We start from the raw sequence: 16,499 nt of genomic DNA on the forward strand, positions 1-16,499 counted from the left end.
GTAGCCCTGGCTGTCCTTGAATTTGGTCTGTAGACCAGGCTGTCCCGGGACTCACAGAGATCCGCCTGGCTCTGCCTCCTGAGTGCTGGATTAAAGGTGTGCGCCAACACCACCCAGTGCTTTCTTCCTTTTTTTTTTCTAATTACATTTATTTATTTATTGACTGGTTGTTGTACATGCATACACATGCGCATCTGTGCATGTGTGCCACAGAATGTGTGTGTGGAGGTCAGAGGACAACTTGCCAGTGTTTGTTCTCTCTTTTTACCATGTGAGTACCAGGGATTGAACTCAGGCTTGCCCACATTCAGGCCTTATTTTTTCCACTTCAGTTCACCCTGTGTAAAAGCCCATAGACACACCTAAGGATGCACTCATTAATGCCTTAATTGCTTCTTAATCAAGTTGAAAAAACTGAATTGTTCATCACACGTCCACCCCAGTTACCTTGCTACTCAGACAAGCACTTTCATTATGGCACTTTGACACATACATAAATACGCTCTGTCCTGATCCTCCTCCTCCATCCCGTTTGCTTCCCCGACCACTGAGGTTCTATCCCTACCCTCCAAAAGGCTCTTTGTGTCCCATGTATTCCACTCCCTCTGTTTTGAGTCTCTCTCCTCCCTTGAGGTTTCCTCTTCCCCCCTCTTGGTCCCCTCTTTACTTTTGAGATCCTCTCGATCTAGATTCTACATATGTGAGAAAACAGGTGTTTGTCTTTCTGAGTCTGGCTTAATTCACTTAACGTAATGATCTCCAGTTCTCTTTTTCTGAAAATATTATATCATTTTTTGTTTATACTGCCAAAATTCCATTGTGTGTAAATGTGTTTTCTGTATCCATCCGATGTTGATGGACAGCTGGCCTGGTTCCACTACTTAGCCTTTGTGAGTAGTACAGCAACAACCATGGAGGGATGTGTGGTCCTGGGTGTGCTGGCTGGGACTCCTCCAGCTTCATACAAGTGCTGTAGCTGTGCTGTATGATAGTGCCAATTGTAGTTTTTTGGGACCCTCCATATTTTTATTGTGGCTGTATATTTATAGCAGCAGGGGATAAGAAGTTCTCTTTCTCTACATTTTTGCTAGTATTTATTGTCATTTGTTTTCTTGTTGTTAGCAATTTTGACAGGGATTAGATGGACTCTCAAAGCAGGTGTGTGTGTGTGTGTGTACATGTGTGTATTATGCATATGTGCCTGAATGAGTGTGCACATGTATAAAGGTACATGTGGAGTTTGAGTATCTTCCTCTTTTGTTGTCTGTGACAGCTATTCTTGGTTGTAAACTTGACACACTTTAAAGCTAGCTCTTGAGTTGGGAAACACACCTTCAACCTCGGCCACATCTGCTGGAAGCCTACATAAGGCCATGGAAGAAGGAAGCGTTTGCTCTCTGACTGCTTGCTCTCACCTTGCTGGCAAGTCCATTCCTTCACTGGCATTGGAGTCTACTTCTTTGGAATTCTAGTGTACAATGAAGACCAGCTGAGCCATCCAGCCCTGTGGACTGAGCAACTATTGGATTCTTGGACTTTCCATTCATAGTCAGCCATTGTTGGGTTAGCTAGACTGCAGTTTCTAAGTCATTCTAATATATATATTCATTCTAACATATATATTCATTCTATGACATATATTCTAATACATATACATACATGTCTGTGTGTATACACTTGTATATGTGTGTATATACATACGCATATAATATATATATATATATATATATATATATATATATATATATATATATGTTCATCCTGTAAGTCTTGTTACTCTAGAGAACCATGAATAATAGAGATTTTGGTACCAGGAGTGGTTCTAGAGCGACAGAAGTATGATGATGAATCTTTTAAGTATCTGGAATTGGCTTTTCAGGTTGCCCACACTCAGTTATCTTAGCCTCTCCTGGGAGCTCAGAAAGGATTCAAAGCCCATGGTGTGAACTATTTTACAAACTTAAAGATAAATGCATTTGATTCTCTTGATTCACTGATTGTGTGTGGCGAAGGATTTATTGACTCTGTACATGACACTTTTGGCAATTTTGGAAAAATTAAGGAAAATGATGATGCTTGGCAATTTTGGAAAAATTAAGGAAAATGATGCTGCTGGTTGGTTGCTCTTAGTATCTTTGGATAAACTGACAAAGGACAGGGATGAAGTTAGTGATAAAATTGGCCCCAGAGGCGTACAAACAGTCAAGATTTCTGAGTGTGTTCTAAAAGAATCTTTCCAGAGCCACAGAGCCCACGTTGCAGAAAATCAAACCCAAGTCCTCATTACAAGGCTGGCTGAATTACAGTGAGAACTCAGGTCCCAGCCATTGAAGTCAGGACATTAACTGGTGAAGAATGGGATCCTTAACTTGGCCTGGGAATGTGTGGGAGGACACTACTGAAGCTGAGAACTTTGAACCCTCAGATTCTCAAGGGTTTATCTCACCTGATGAAATATTGTGTAACAAATTATGCCTGAATGTAGGCTAAAAATAAATAATTACCTTCTCATAGTTCTAATGTATTTCATGAATTCAGGGGTATCCTCCTGATGAGGAGGGGGTTCTGGGTCAGTCTTTTCTCTAATGGTCCAAAATTAACTAGCAAGCTTTTGACAGAGAACTTTCTCAATTTGCTAACGCAACTACAGATCCTACAGCTAATAGCATGCTTACTGGTGGGAAAGCTGAGTTTCTGCTCAGCCCCCTGTGCAGATGCAGACCGAGGGCGTTCCTGTACAACTACTCTCTACCCAAGCTGCCTCAGTCTTTCAGAAAGACTTTGTGCACATGTGATACTTGGGAAAGTCTACTCATTTGACAAACAGTATTGGTGAAAAGGAATTAAATTTACTTTAACTACGTATAGCTCAATTGAACACAGGTGGATAACCACTAATTTTTGATACGACAAACTGTGCCCAGATACTATTCTTAGGCTAGGGATTTGGCATCTTTTCCTGGCTACAAAAGAAAAATGGTATGTTTAGCATTCTACACATTATTTTTTGCTAAAACATATTAGTCACATTTATTGCTGCTTATTTTAAGAAACTGGCTAACATCCTGATAAAGCTTTATTAGATTGTCACACATCTATATGTTTAGTGGAATTAGTTTTGTTTTTGTTTGAGACAGGATTTCTCTGCATAGCTTTGGAGTCTATCCCAAAACTCACTCTGTAGCCCAGGCTGGCCTCTAACTCCCAGAGATCCGCCTGCCTCTGCCTTCCGAGTGCTGGGATTAAAGGCGTGCGCCACCACTGCCCAGGCTGTGGAATATTTTTTAATATTAAAACTTCTCAGTCATAGCTTCAACCTAGTTGCTGTTCAAGTGATGCAGGTAACTTAAAATGTTTATTTTGCTAATTAAGTTTTCATAACTCAAATTACATGGTTATTTATTAAGGTATTTGAGGAAGCAGCTGCTATGAATTAGCAATTGCTTGCTGCTTTTCTGCGTGTGAAATCTAATACATTATTTTCACTATTAAACTTTGGCATCTCCATAAATCTCATTTTTTACAGCAATCACTAATTCTCTTTTAGGAAATAGTAATTTTTTTTTTTAACTACAAAAGAGTTTTAGGCATGAGTGGGTACTGAATAACCTATAAAGGAAAACTATTTTCAAGACACAATGTTTTCTTCAGAAGTTGCCCAAAGTAAGACGCTGGTAAAAACAAAACAAAACAAAACAAACAAACAAACAAAACCGACAACAAAAAAGGAGACAACTTATCCGGGGCTGTTTCCACCCACTCAGGGTACGTCTTCCAAAGTGGGCGTCTGAGTGTCTGCTGTTAGCCTACAAGTGGCTGCAAAGAAGCATTTTATACATCTATTTCATAACATAACCCACACTGGCCTTTAAAACGGAATTTATTCCTTATCAGTTATTTCACTTTTGATCCAGGGTTCTTATTTTGATACTTCCTCAGCTTTTTGGGGAGCCCCATATCAGACTGTAGTCTAATAGTTGCCCAATCACCGTCTCTGACCATTTGTCCTCCATTCTATGCATCTGTACTCGCTAACTAGGGATTATTTCACCACGCTTTGAGAAAGGAAAAGAACGAGCTTATGTACACGGCTGCTCTAAGCGCATTCTTCCAAGCTGTACACCTCGGATCTCAATTTCATGCCCTCAGCCACCTTCCCAATAAACTTCAGTTGTAAATTCAAATCTTCCGCCCTACTTAGCTCCTCCTACCTGCCTTTTACCTCCACCCCACCGGACCCGGTTCCTCTTCCCAGTTCCCCCAGTAGCCGCGGGAAACAGCCGCCTGTTTTCAGTGCTGGAAGAAGGCAGGCTCCTGCCTCCGCCGCAGAGCCCCGACACCGCGCTTCTCCAGGCTCCCGGCCTGCCCTGGGGCGCCTCCCCGCCACCGCCTCAGTCCGCAGCGCCACTTCCGGATCCCCGGTGCCTCCGCTTTACCGGTCCGCTCCCCGCCCCGAGCGCTCCGGAGCGGTCGGTCCGAACCCAGAACGCGATGGCAGCGGGGGTGCGGGCCTAGCCCAGCCCGAGTCGTCCCAGGCAGAGGCTCCGAGTCGCTGTTCCTGCCGAGAAAGCCTGTCGGACAGCGAAGCGGGCACACCCGGAAGTGGCGCGGAACGCGAGCGGCGCGGCGGCGGCGGCGGCGGCGGCGGCGGCGGCGGCCAGGTGCCCGGAGGTGGAGTGCGAGCCGCCGCTCTGTGGCGTGTTTGGCTTCGCAGCGGGTGCGGCGGCTGGAGCGGGCCGGACGCCAGCCCGGCTTCTATGGCCGGAGGTCCGGCTGCGCTCCGGGAGTCGACCGCCTCAGGGGCAGGCTGGGCTGCGGCAGGGCTGGAGTGAAGGGGGCCGTCGCCTGCTGTCGCCGCCTCTCTCTGCCCACTCCAGGCCAGGTGAGGCGCGCGGCTAGCGGGGAAGTCGCGGCCGGACGCGGAGGGCGTTCCGGGAGAAGCCTGCTGACGTTGTCGGCCTTACCAGCCTTCCTGAGAAGTGCGTTTCCATTCGCTGCCCGCCGATTCAGATACGTTTCCATCTTTACCCCTTTCAGGATCCGCCGTTGAGTCCTCACTTTGAAGATGCTGGAGTCGTACGTAACTCCGATTTTAATGAGCTATGTGAATCGCTATATCAAGAACTTGAAGCCCTCGGATCTCCAGCTTTCACTATGGGGTGGGGACGTGGTTCTCAGCAAACTCGAGTTAAAGTTAGATGTTCTGGAACAGGTACGTTGTACGGCTGTCAGTGGCAACATCTTCGGTTGTTAGACATAACCTGTTTACTATGTTTTGAATGACAAGTTTCCTGCTAGTGTTTTGCTGCTGTGTAGCTGGAGACTTCATTTTATAGGAAAAAAAAATGAGACTTTCTGCCTAGCAAGGGTTGTTTATTCTGTTAGGATTCCCAAAGGTTTTCAGCTGATAGGAAAGCAGTTCTGTTCTTAGCAGAATTTTTCGTCCTGTTTACTCAGTTCCCAAGCCTTGCCAACTATGCACAGTCAGTTTTATATGAAGCTGGAAAACATTACATTCTTGTTCTACTTTTGGGTCATTGGAAGAGTGAAAGACAGCAAGGTCGCACACATGTCAAAGAAAGTTCCGTTCCTTTTACCAGGAAAAATGACATTACCCATGGCATCAGAGATTGTGTAGACACAGATGGAGACTGATGATAAAATTGGAAACATCTTTATTAATCACTTCTTATTATTTTTAGCATTGAAACGATCTGATGCAAATGAACTGTGACTTCAAAGTTCACATGTTTATTAATTCACTTACCACATTTATCAGTAACATATGCCAAGTACTTCTGTTCTGCTTGAGGATCCAGGTTATCTGTGGAAACCAGCTGCTCTATACGAGATAAGGGAGGACTTGATCTGATGGTGAAGATTTTCATAGAGTACGATTTCCTGTTACTGGATAATCTAGATCCTTCCTCAGTTCTCCTCCCGCTTAATTGGATGTCTTAATATTTTCATTTACAGTTTTAAAAAATGATAACAAATCTGAAGTATAATAGTTCAACTTTCAGGATGGCTGTATCTGTGAATGTACCATCAGGCTGAAGACACAGACTGTTTTTAGTACCCTACAAGGTTCTCCTGTGTAACTAACACACCTCACCCCTAAGACACTGCTCATCTCATTTCTGGATGTTTGTTTTACACAGACAAATAATTGAATTTGGAACTCATGCATGCTGGTCACATGTCCTGCTGAGCTACATGCCCTGGCAGTTAGATTTCTGTCAAGAAAGAGGTTTTTGCTTTTTATAAGACAAACAAAAAAAAAATTTATTTTCCTATTCTTGAGGCTCAGCTACATTGGAGTGATTGATTTCTGATTTCTGTTTAGCTCCTTCTTTAGTAACTCCCATATTGTGAGCAGTAGTTTGTGTAAGATGGTCACAATTTAGCTGGATGGTGGTGGTGCAGGCTTTAATCCCAGCACTTGGGAGGCAGAGGCAGGTGGATCTCTGTGACTTTAAGGCCAGCCTGGTCTACAGAGTGAGTTCCAGGACAGCCAGGGCTGTTACACAGAAACCCTGTCTCAAACAAACAAACAAACAAACACACAAAAAAAGCCACAATTTATCTGTTTTATCAGTAGCACTTTTGGTTGTTTATATTTTTGGCTATTATAAAGAAAGTGCCTATGAACATTCTTACATGTACATTTTTAAATACATAAGCAGTGATTTTCCTTTAGTATATACCTAGGAGGTCGTCATATGTTTGGTTTTAATAGGTATTGCCAATAGTTTAACAGTATATTAATAACAGTGTATTAACAGTCATACTGTGACAGTTTAAATTATTTCACATTTTTATTCCTACTTGGTATGTTTGTTGCTTTGAATTTTTGGAATTCAATATTGAATTATCAGTATCCTAGTGATAAGCCATTGTATTGTCTTTGAATATCTCTAATGCTTATTGGCTGGTTATTTGGATATCTTGGTAAAGTAAATTCTGATTTTTTCTTTTTTTTTTTGAGACAGAGTAGGGGAAAGAATGAGATTATTTGCCTTTTCTAATTGCTGTGTTGGAATTGATTTTGTTTATGTTGTTTTGGTTCTGGGTATTGAATCCAGGCGCTCACACGAATTAAGCCTGCCTTCTGTGAGGAGGCTGCCCCTCCAGCTCTGTTTTGTGTCTGGGAAATGAGTTCTTTGTCAGATGTGTGTTAATATCGCGTCTTCCAATTTGTTACTTGCCACGTTTACTTTCTTAAAAGCATATTGATGAATAGATGTTTGTAAATTTTTATCAGTGTTTTCCTTTGTGCTTAGGGCTAGTCCTGTCTTGATTAAGAGATCTTTGTTTTTCTAAATTATCGAACAGATTTTGGTAGGTTCCTTCAGATTGATAGCCCATGTACAATGTTATACCATTATAAGTAATGCTAGTTTTATGTCTTTTAAGCCAGTTATTTTTTTAATTAGTATATAATATTTAGATACTATCAATGCTTATAGTTTTTATTTTTAGTACTGCATGTCTAGAAACTCTTAACAAAATGTGAGCAGATGTGATGAGAATAGACTTCCTTTTTGTCAAGTTGGTTCTTTCCTTTCCTGCATGGGTCCTGGGGAGTGAACCGAGGTCATCAGCTTGGTTGGGCAAGCACCCTACTTGCTGAGCCACATGCCTACCTTCCACTAGTATTTTTTATTTTTATTTTTTAGACTAAAGATTATTTTTGAATTTATTTTAGGTGTATGATTGTTTTGTCTGCTTGTTTGTCTGTCTGTGCACCACATTTGTACTTGGTGCCCTCGGAGGACAGAGGTGTCAGATCCCCTGGAGTTAAAGATGACTGTGAGCTGCCACGTGGGTGCTGGGAATTGAACCTGAGTTCCCTGCAAGAACAAGTGTTCTTAGCCGCTGAGCCATATTATTTTTGAGGTGTCTTTTTTTCTTTTCAGTTTTGTTAGATTTTGCCTTATGTATTTTGTGACTTTCTTGTATATTTTATGTGTTCTTCATGAATTGATCTTTTTTTTTAATCGCTGTAACATGTCCTATTTGACCTTTTTTTTTTGGTTTATTTGGTGTGGCTGTGTGTTTGTATGTATGTATTTATGTGTTTGTGAGTGTGGTGTCTGTGAGCATGGTATAAGTGTTTAAGGTGTATGTACATCGGCATGTGCATGTGTGTTTGTGCCTCTGTGTGTGAGTATAGACCAGAGGAGGACACTTTGTGTACTGCTCTATCACTTTCCACTATTTCTTTAGGCAGAATATTTACTGAACCTGGAGCTAGGCTGATGGATGCAAATCCCAGCAGTCCTCCCATCTTTCCTCTCCCCCCAGTGCTGGAGTTATAGGTATGACTGTGCCTCTTTTTTTTTTTTTTTTTCCTCCATGAGTCCAGGGATCTGAACTGGATGCTCAGATTTTCTTCGTATGAACTGTTACTTACTGGGCCATCACTCAGGCCCACCCCTATTAGATTTTCATATTTTGGGTATGGTTTCATGTAGTCCAGGATGGTCTCCAACTCTTTTGATCTTTAGTAACATTTTTTTCTAGATCCCCTTATGATGTCGATCTTATCTGATAATAGTATAATTTAGCTTTCTGTAGTTACTATTTGCATGATATGTGTGATGGCTAATCTTGCTTGTTCATTGACAAACCCTGAGAAGCTCAGTCAGGAATTGCCTTCATCAGACTGGCCTGTGGGCATGCCTGTGGCCCTCCTACTGTGGTGCTATCCCTGGGCAGGTGGGTCTGCTGTGTAAGAAAGGCAGTTGAGCAAACCCGGGAGGAAAGTCAGTAAGCAGCATTTCTCCATGGTCTCTGCTTCAGTTCCCGCCCTGGCTTCTTTTGATGATGTACTGTAACCTGGAAGCCACACACACCTCTCCTCTTCAAGTTGTGCTTATCACAGCCACAGAAGGCAAACTAGGACAATATATATTTTGTTTTTTATTTTCATTACACTTGTATTTTCATATCTGAAGTGTTTCTTTTATAGAGAGTATATATTCACATCTCTTATATTTTTAAATCATCTGACAGTCTTTGCCGTTTGGTTGGAGTATTTAATTCATATATGTTCAGTACTTATATTTTATATGGTTGGATTTTCATCTTTCATTTTCAAATTACTTTCTGTTCTGTCATTTTTTTCCTTCTGGTGTGCCTCTGCCATTTACTTTTGTATTTAATAGAGATTTTTCTCAGCTCCTTATTCTTTTGATTTCAAGTTATTTTTGAGTTACTGTCTTAGTGATTGTCCACAGGATTACAATATGCAGTTGATTCACCACACTCTGAGATTAATGAGAACCTTCATTTCACTTCATTGTGTGCCTTTTTTTGGGGATGTGAACAAACTCCATTTACTTTAGACACTAACAATGGAGCAAAGAAATGATTCTACTAAGTCCAGCTTGGGGAACTAGTGAGTACATTAGGGTTACTTATGGGAGTATGAGTGTCCCAAGGCACCTGCACCCCTGAAAATCCCACCTTAGCATGGGTGACAACTCATATTTGTTGCATCCCTGGAGCTCACTGCACAATTTGCAAACTGCCCTACCCAAAAGTCTGTCCTCTCTCCAATAATTATTTATTATTAACCTGGGGCAGGGGGATTGTTAACCATCTAACATTAAGAGCTTTCTAACTAAGGTACACTTCATTAGCTTTTTGAATCTAATAAGTCTTCCTTCTTCCTCTAGGAGGAAATGTTTTCATTTAAAAAAAATAGCCAAACAAGTCACTCTAATACACCTTGCCCTTGAAAAACCCCTTTTCTCGATGCTGTGTTATTTTTGAGGGGAGCATGAGCAGTGTCACTTGACTTGAGCAGGGCACTGATGACAGAAAAGAAAGTCTAGCTTGGGGAGCTTGTGAACACCTGTAGTTGCTTCCAGGAACCTGGGTGAGGGGAGCAGTGTTTGTCAACCTGTGGTCTCGACTATGCTAACAGCCCTTTCACAGGGGTTGTTGATCGGATATTTACATAATCATTTTATGGTTAGGATCACCATAACACAAAGTGTGTTAAAGAGTTGCAGCTTTCGGAAGGTTGAGAACTACTGATTTAGATTATGATGGGTGAGGGAAAGGCAGCTGCATCTTTGAAATGTTCACTCAGCATAGGTGATATATTCCCAAAAGCTGCATCCCTGGAACTCTGCACAGCCGGCAGGCAGATCAGTCACAGAGGAGTCTCTTCTAAGCAACAGTTGTCACTGTTGATGTATCATTGGGGAGGAGCCTTGTGACTCTGTTCTGAGATTCTTGAGTCTTGAAAGTTAGGAGAGCTTCTCTGTGTCTCTAGGAGGGCGTGTTTTAGTTTCGCAGAAACACTGCACAGCATCCCCCTTCTGTAGTTGCTTTCTTCACTGGAAGAAGAAAGGAGGAAAGAGTACCTCAGCTGTCCATGTATAACCATCTACTTACCTTTGTTTCTCGGCGGGCTTCTTTATAATTTGATATGACTTTGAAGAACTTCTTTTCATATTCTGCTAGTGGTGAATCTATTATTTATTCCTTATTGATTTATGTGTCTGCAATTACATTTTAAAAAGTGTACACATTAATAAATAAGGGATCAGAGCTCACTGGTTTAGGTTTGCATTCTGTGATGGTTTGAATGTTGACTGTCTTTTCATGTGCTCGTTGGTGTATGCAAAGATGGTCAACTGTGCAGACCAGGCTGGCCTTAAACTTAGAGAGCTGCCTGTTTCTGTCCAATTCTGGGATTAGACAGGGTGCACCACTATGCATGGCTCCCCCATCCATTTTTAAAAATAGGATTTTGTTGTTAGATTTTAGAAATTCTATACAGTAGATACTAACACTTGTCCAGATAAATGTTTTTCATCTGTTTTCTCTCTTATCTGTTGTTAATGTGGCCCATTTACTCTGCTTTCTTTGCTGTTCAAAGGTTTTAAGTTAGATATAAACTCATGTGTTTTGTGTTTGTTGCCTTTTATGTTCATTTAATATTTTAAATTTATATTTATAAAAGAACACCCCCTCACACACAATTATAGCTTACCTAATGGAATTAGTTTTATAGATAAAGTCCTTTGTTGCCTAGTTTGGCCTTAAAACTTGATCCTCCTGCCTCAACTTCCTGAGTAGCTTGGATTATAGGCATGGATCACTGTGATTGGTTAGACTTAGATTTTCTGAGAGATATTCAACTCTCAACTTAAATCTTGGCTAGCAATATCCTATGTACAGCCATGTACAGCCATGTACAGCCATGTACAGCCATGTCCAGTCATGTAAAGCCATGTAAGCCATGTCCAGCCATGTAAGCCATGTCCAGCCATGTCCAGCCATGTCCAGCCATGTCCAGCCATGTCCAGGTGTTTTAGGAAGCACCTCTCCCACTCCTTTCCTGGCTTGTAGTTCTCATTGTCAAGCCTCACACCACTTGGTAAGTACTTTGCCTCTTTAGCGCTCTCTCTCTCTCTCTCTCTCTCTCTCTCTCTCTCTCTCTCTCTCTCTCTCTCTGTGTGTGTGTGTGTGTGTGTGTGTGTGTAGATATTCTAGTGGAGGGTTGTGAGTACAGCATTTTAAAGATGTAGCTTTGTATTTCTAGGAGTGGAAATAACAGAAAGGAAGTAATTTGTTGTTGGTTACTTGAAGATCTAGGTACAGTAATCAACATTTGTATTTTGCCTTTTCCAAAGTAGATGTACCTTTGTTTATCACAATACTTTGTTGTAGGCGGACGTTTCCTGTCCCGACTGCCCAGTCCCAAATAATCAACTTAGAGACTGAATATGAATTATAGTGCTCGGCCAATACAATAGCTCAAGCTCATTACTAACTAGTTCTTACAACTTAACCCATTTCAATTAATCCATGTACTGCCCCAAGGCTTGTAGCCTTTCCCTCTATCCCATTTTGTGTGTCCAGCTCGTTCTCTGTCTGGCTTGAGACTCCTCTCACTCCACCCTTCCTCATCCCGTCATTCTCAGGTTGGCTCTCCTGCCTAACTTTATCCTGTTCTGCTATTGGCCAGTCAGCTTGTTTATTAAACCAATTACAGCTGCAAATCGGCACAGTGTACAAAGGATTTTTCACAGCACTTTGTAAACAATCGTATTGACAATCAGATGACTACTAAATATAGAATTTGATTTGTATCACTGACATGGCCTGTATGGCTCATAATTCCATTCTCTAACGTAGAGAACTGCTTCTGTTTTAGTATGTTGATAGAAGCTCAGTTGATGAATTAGCATTCTGATGACACTAAGTTCTTGAATTTAATCAAAGTATCTTCTCTCTGAGAAAATTGATTTGTGTCCATAGACTGCAAGTTTGTTAGACATTTTGCAAACACATTGTTGCACAAATCAAGAGGTGCAAGAGGTGGAAATGTAACCACTCATTGTGATTGAAGACAGTGTTAGTAAAGGAGGTAGAAGGTAGAAGTATTTAGTAATATTGTGTTGTAAATACCGATTAGCATATAATCTTGTGCCAGTGGAAGAGTATTTGAAGACATTATGACCGCGTTAAGCTTACTATAATGAGATGCATGTGTTAGTAAAGGTTAGTAACAACAAAATTTTAGTAGTCTGGTTTTAGGCAAAAAACAAAACAAAACAGCAACAACAACAAAAGTCCGGTTGTAGTCATACATCCGACCCACACTTATATAATAGTAGTAATTATAATATTAGTGCTCGCATCCTTAGAGTGAGTTCTGTGTGAGTAAGACAGTTTAAACACTTTTTATGAATGAATTGGTTAGTCCTCAAAACTATTGTTCTAATTTAAATATTGCAGATAATGAAAAGAAGGCAGATGAGACAAATTTGTCCAGTGTGACTGGGTTAGTACATGACAGAGACATGATTTGAATCCATATCTGATGGTTCCACAGTTACTGGTTTTAACCACTTACCTGTACTTAGATGTATTTTTATTATGTTATGAAACAAGTATTCAGGCAAAAAATTATATGTTTAATAGTTATTAAGTTTACAAGTACCTGTAGTAAACATAGTTTCTTTGATTTGTTTCAAAAATTTTATCTAAAAGTAAGATTAGTATGAAGTGATTTTGGTCAAGTTTATGTTTATTTTTTAAATCTTTGCCTAATAATAGTGGAAAGCAATTGGAAGCATTTCAAGTTGATATCCTCATCATAGCTAGGTTAAATATTTAATTAGGTACAGCACAGTAGATTATCCAATCTCTGTTTCGTCAGGTCATTCTTGTGTCTCCAAGTAAGCCTCTTTTTCAGCTTGTTTTAGGGACATGTTTGGAGGCATGTTGTGAGAGATAGGGGAAAAAATACCATCATGGATAGCCCAAGTCTTGCTGCTGACTTCTTCTATGATTGCTGCTACTCCAGCATTTATAAACCTGTATCATGTACCTGGATGGTAGACTGTTCCTATTTGGCAGATTAGGAAACTGAAACCTGGAGAATTTAAATAACTTTTAAAATGTAACTTGTATAGTACATTTTTGTAGTTTATTATTACCTATAGTTTAACTTATTTTCTTTTTTTTTTAGTTTTTTGAGACAGGGTTTCTCTGTGTGTAGCTCTGGCTATCTTGGAACTCACAGAGATCCACCTGCCTCTGTTTCCTGATTAAAGGTGTGTGCTGCCACCGATGGGCTGTTGATTCTAATTTTTGATAAGCAGTAATGCCTCAAATTTTTTTGAAAAATTTCTTTTCCTTTAAGAAAGGGATTTATATATGACAATAACAATACTTTAAATATTTATTAACTTTTATTTAATATTTTGTGTTTTAAGGAACTGAAATTACCATTCACTTTTTTAAGTGGCCATATTCATGAACTGAGGATTCATGTACCGTGGACAAAACTGGGCTCCGAACCTGTGGTAATTACCATCAATACAATGGAATGCATCTTGAAACTTAAAGATGGAATCCAGGTAAGAAACTGCTGAGCCTAGCTGTTACTGTTAACCACTTTCCACGGTAATTTTATTTGCTTTTGGGTATGTCAGCTGTCACATAAATCTTGTATACTTAACTTTCTACATGTCCATTAAAGTAACATAATTATTTACAAAGCTATTTTTAAATTTTGATAAAGTATCTAAAGGGTATTTTTTATATAAATTTTGATTAGTCAGTTGTAATCCTACTAGGGATCCTGTAGAGTTCTCATTCCCTGTATCCCTCAGCACACTTGATCTTTATTTAATTGGATATCTGAGACAAGATCTTGCTTTGTAGACTTTTGTGCTGGGTCTATTCTTGGTATGCTTGCTCATCATTGCCTGATTGCTTTCTAGTCTTTTTTTTTTTTTTTTTTTTTAATTTATTTTAACTTTATTTTATATGCATTGGTGTGAAGGTGTCAGATCCTGGAGATCTGAACTTACAGACAGTTGTGAGCTGCCATGTGGGTGCTGGGAATTGAACCCGGGTCTTCCGGAAGAGCAGCCAGTGCTCTTAACCATTGAGCCATCTCTCCAGCCCCTGCTTTCTAGTCTTAAGAGAATTGACAAGTATGATTGAAATGCCATTCTTTATAAGAACTATAAGACAGTTTTAGTGTATCTTAAGTAGATACACTATCTCATCTTAGATAAAATCTTTTAATTTCTGAGAAATTAGGGTTATTTATGAGCTAAAAATTACTTCCTATTTGAAGTAAATACTTTGTTAGAGTAACTCATTGGACTTCTATATTTTTTTAAAATTCGTTTATGTGATCTTTGATTCTAAATCTGTATTATCCATTTTCACTTAAATAATGTGATTCTGGGAAATAGACTAGTGTTACATTCTCACAAAAATTTATTTTGTGAACTTTTAGTATTTGAGATTTATTTATAAATCTATAGTTATATTTCGGCCTAGTTTCCTTTTATACTTATACTTGGTAATTAGTAGTCCTTAACCATCATCTGTTATTTGGATTTAAGTTTAGAAGAAAAAAAATCTGGACTTAGTTATACCACCCATGTGGTGTTGTACATTAAAAGAGGGAAAATTACCCAAACACTAATCATTTTTTCAGTGGGAAGGTAGAAGTTCCAAGGCCAGATGTCCTATAAAAAACACATTTTAAATGAGACAGATTACAACTAATTCCACAGTAGGGGCTGTGGAATCATATTTGTAACACATGACTTAGTACAATCTAGAACTAATATCTGATATTGGTCCATGCAGATGGCTACTGCAGGCTGATCAGATTTCCTCCTTGCACGATATTTGAGATGTGAGTTTTGTGGTATTTACAGCAAAAGGTCAAGTGTCATAAATGTAAACCACTCTCAAAACAAGTCTTTTTATAAATGTTTAAAATTTTGGCAAGAAAGAATTTTGAAAATTGCATTTGACATTTGGACAAATTATTTAGTATTATACACCCCTAGAGAGTAATACTCAGGTTTATGCTAGGGATTGGAATTACATTTTGACAAAAATCATTACAAATGAAATGATTTTAATGATATTTAAATCTATTTTCAGGTTTTAAGTTTTGATTAGTAGTTTGTAATAAAGTTAAAACAATGCCAACTATGAGTACAGCTGAAGAGCTCCACTCAAATGGAGCTGTGTAGAAGTGACGTCTTGGGAAGTTTGGGTTAGAGAGCAGGTACATATGGGCCTATGGAAAAGTTAGTACTAAAATATGATTAAGAGCTGTCTGAGCCTTAATTGTTGTTATTATACAGATACACAATTTTAACTGCTCTGCTAGGAAGGCATAGCTTGTTTGTAATTCACTCAGTCTCACTTTTCCAACACCTGCCTATTACTTAATTGATGGTGACCTGAAAGCATTACTCAGGTTATTCTGTTTTTAGCAGAGGCCACTTAGGGAAAGAGATTACCAGTGATTTAGTGTGACTATGGCCAACAGGGTTATAATTGACTGCCTTAACATGCATTTGTAATCCATTGTTATTGGTGAAATTATTAAGGCCACTCCACGTAGTTAAAAGGAGATTTATTTAATGGCGTAACTTACAAATTAAGGGATAGGTAGGTCGTGGGGTCTGGGGAAGGTGTATCGCAGTCCAGCGGTGTTCTCTGGAGCTCTGCTTGGCCCACCTCCACCGTCCAGGGTCCCGGAACTGAGAGAGCGCTCGCCGATCCAGATCTCGGGTCTCCAGACGCCTCCCTTGGCCCCGCCTTGTAGGCGTGACAGTTGCCAAAGTCTCAATGGGGGTTGGAACTTCCAGATCAAAGCTGGAATGGCTACCCACTACATCTCCCCCTTTTTGTCTAAATAAGAAAGTTCTAACCTAATACAAGACTATATACAAAGGAATGGATATCAAATATTGTCCAGGAATAATGAGGGATAATGACCTAGATAAGATGGAACTACAACCAATGCAAACAATATCAAGCAAGAAACACATACTAAAATCCAGAGAAGTATAGAGCATAGGTAAATGGCATGTTACAAAGATCATTCCAAAAGTTGTCCTATCCTAAAGAACCTGAATCTAATACTTAATATGTTCTATCTACTAAGTTGTAACTATAACTGTTAGTCTTCAATCCCATCAAAGACC

The 16,499-nt window shown here is 39.8% G+C and overlaps 1 protein-coding gene across 8 annotated transcripts in view; it reads left to right on the plus strand.

Moving 5' to 3' along the window:
* Positions 1–4,764: 4,764 nt before the first annotated feature.
* The window catches only part of Vps13b (vacuolar protein sorting 13 homolog B), a 559,226-nt gene continuing 547,491 nt past the window's right edge, over positions 4,765–16,499 (plus strand). For all 8 annotated transcript variants that reach the window (XM_052747609.1, XM_052747613.1, XM_052747612.1 and 5 more), the window contains exons 1-3: positions 4,765–4,882; positions 5,038–5,212; positions 13,746–13,889. In XM_052747609.1, the coding sequence (XP_052603569.1) occupies positions 5,066–5,212; positions 13,746–13,889 (291 nt within the window). In that variant the 5' untranslated portion in view covers positions 4,765–4,882; positions 5,038–5,065. The remainder of the gene's footprint in view (positions 4,883–5,037; positions 5,213–13,745; positions 13,890–16,499) is intronic.

This window comes from Peromyscus californicus, unplaced genomic scaffold (assembly GCF_007827085.1).
Source record: "Peromyscus californicus insignis strain IS unplaced genomic scaffold, ASM782708v3 Scaffold_20__1_contigs__length_68692818, whole genome shotgun sequence".
Taxonomy (NCBI): Eukaryota; Metazoa; Chordata; class Mammalia; order Rodentia; family Cricetidae; genus Peromyscus; species Peromyscus californicus.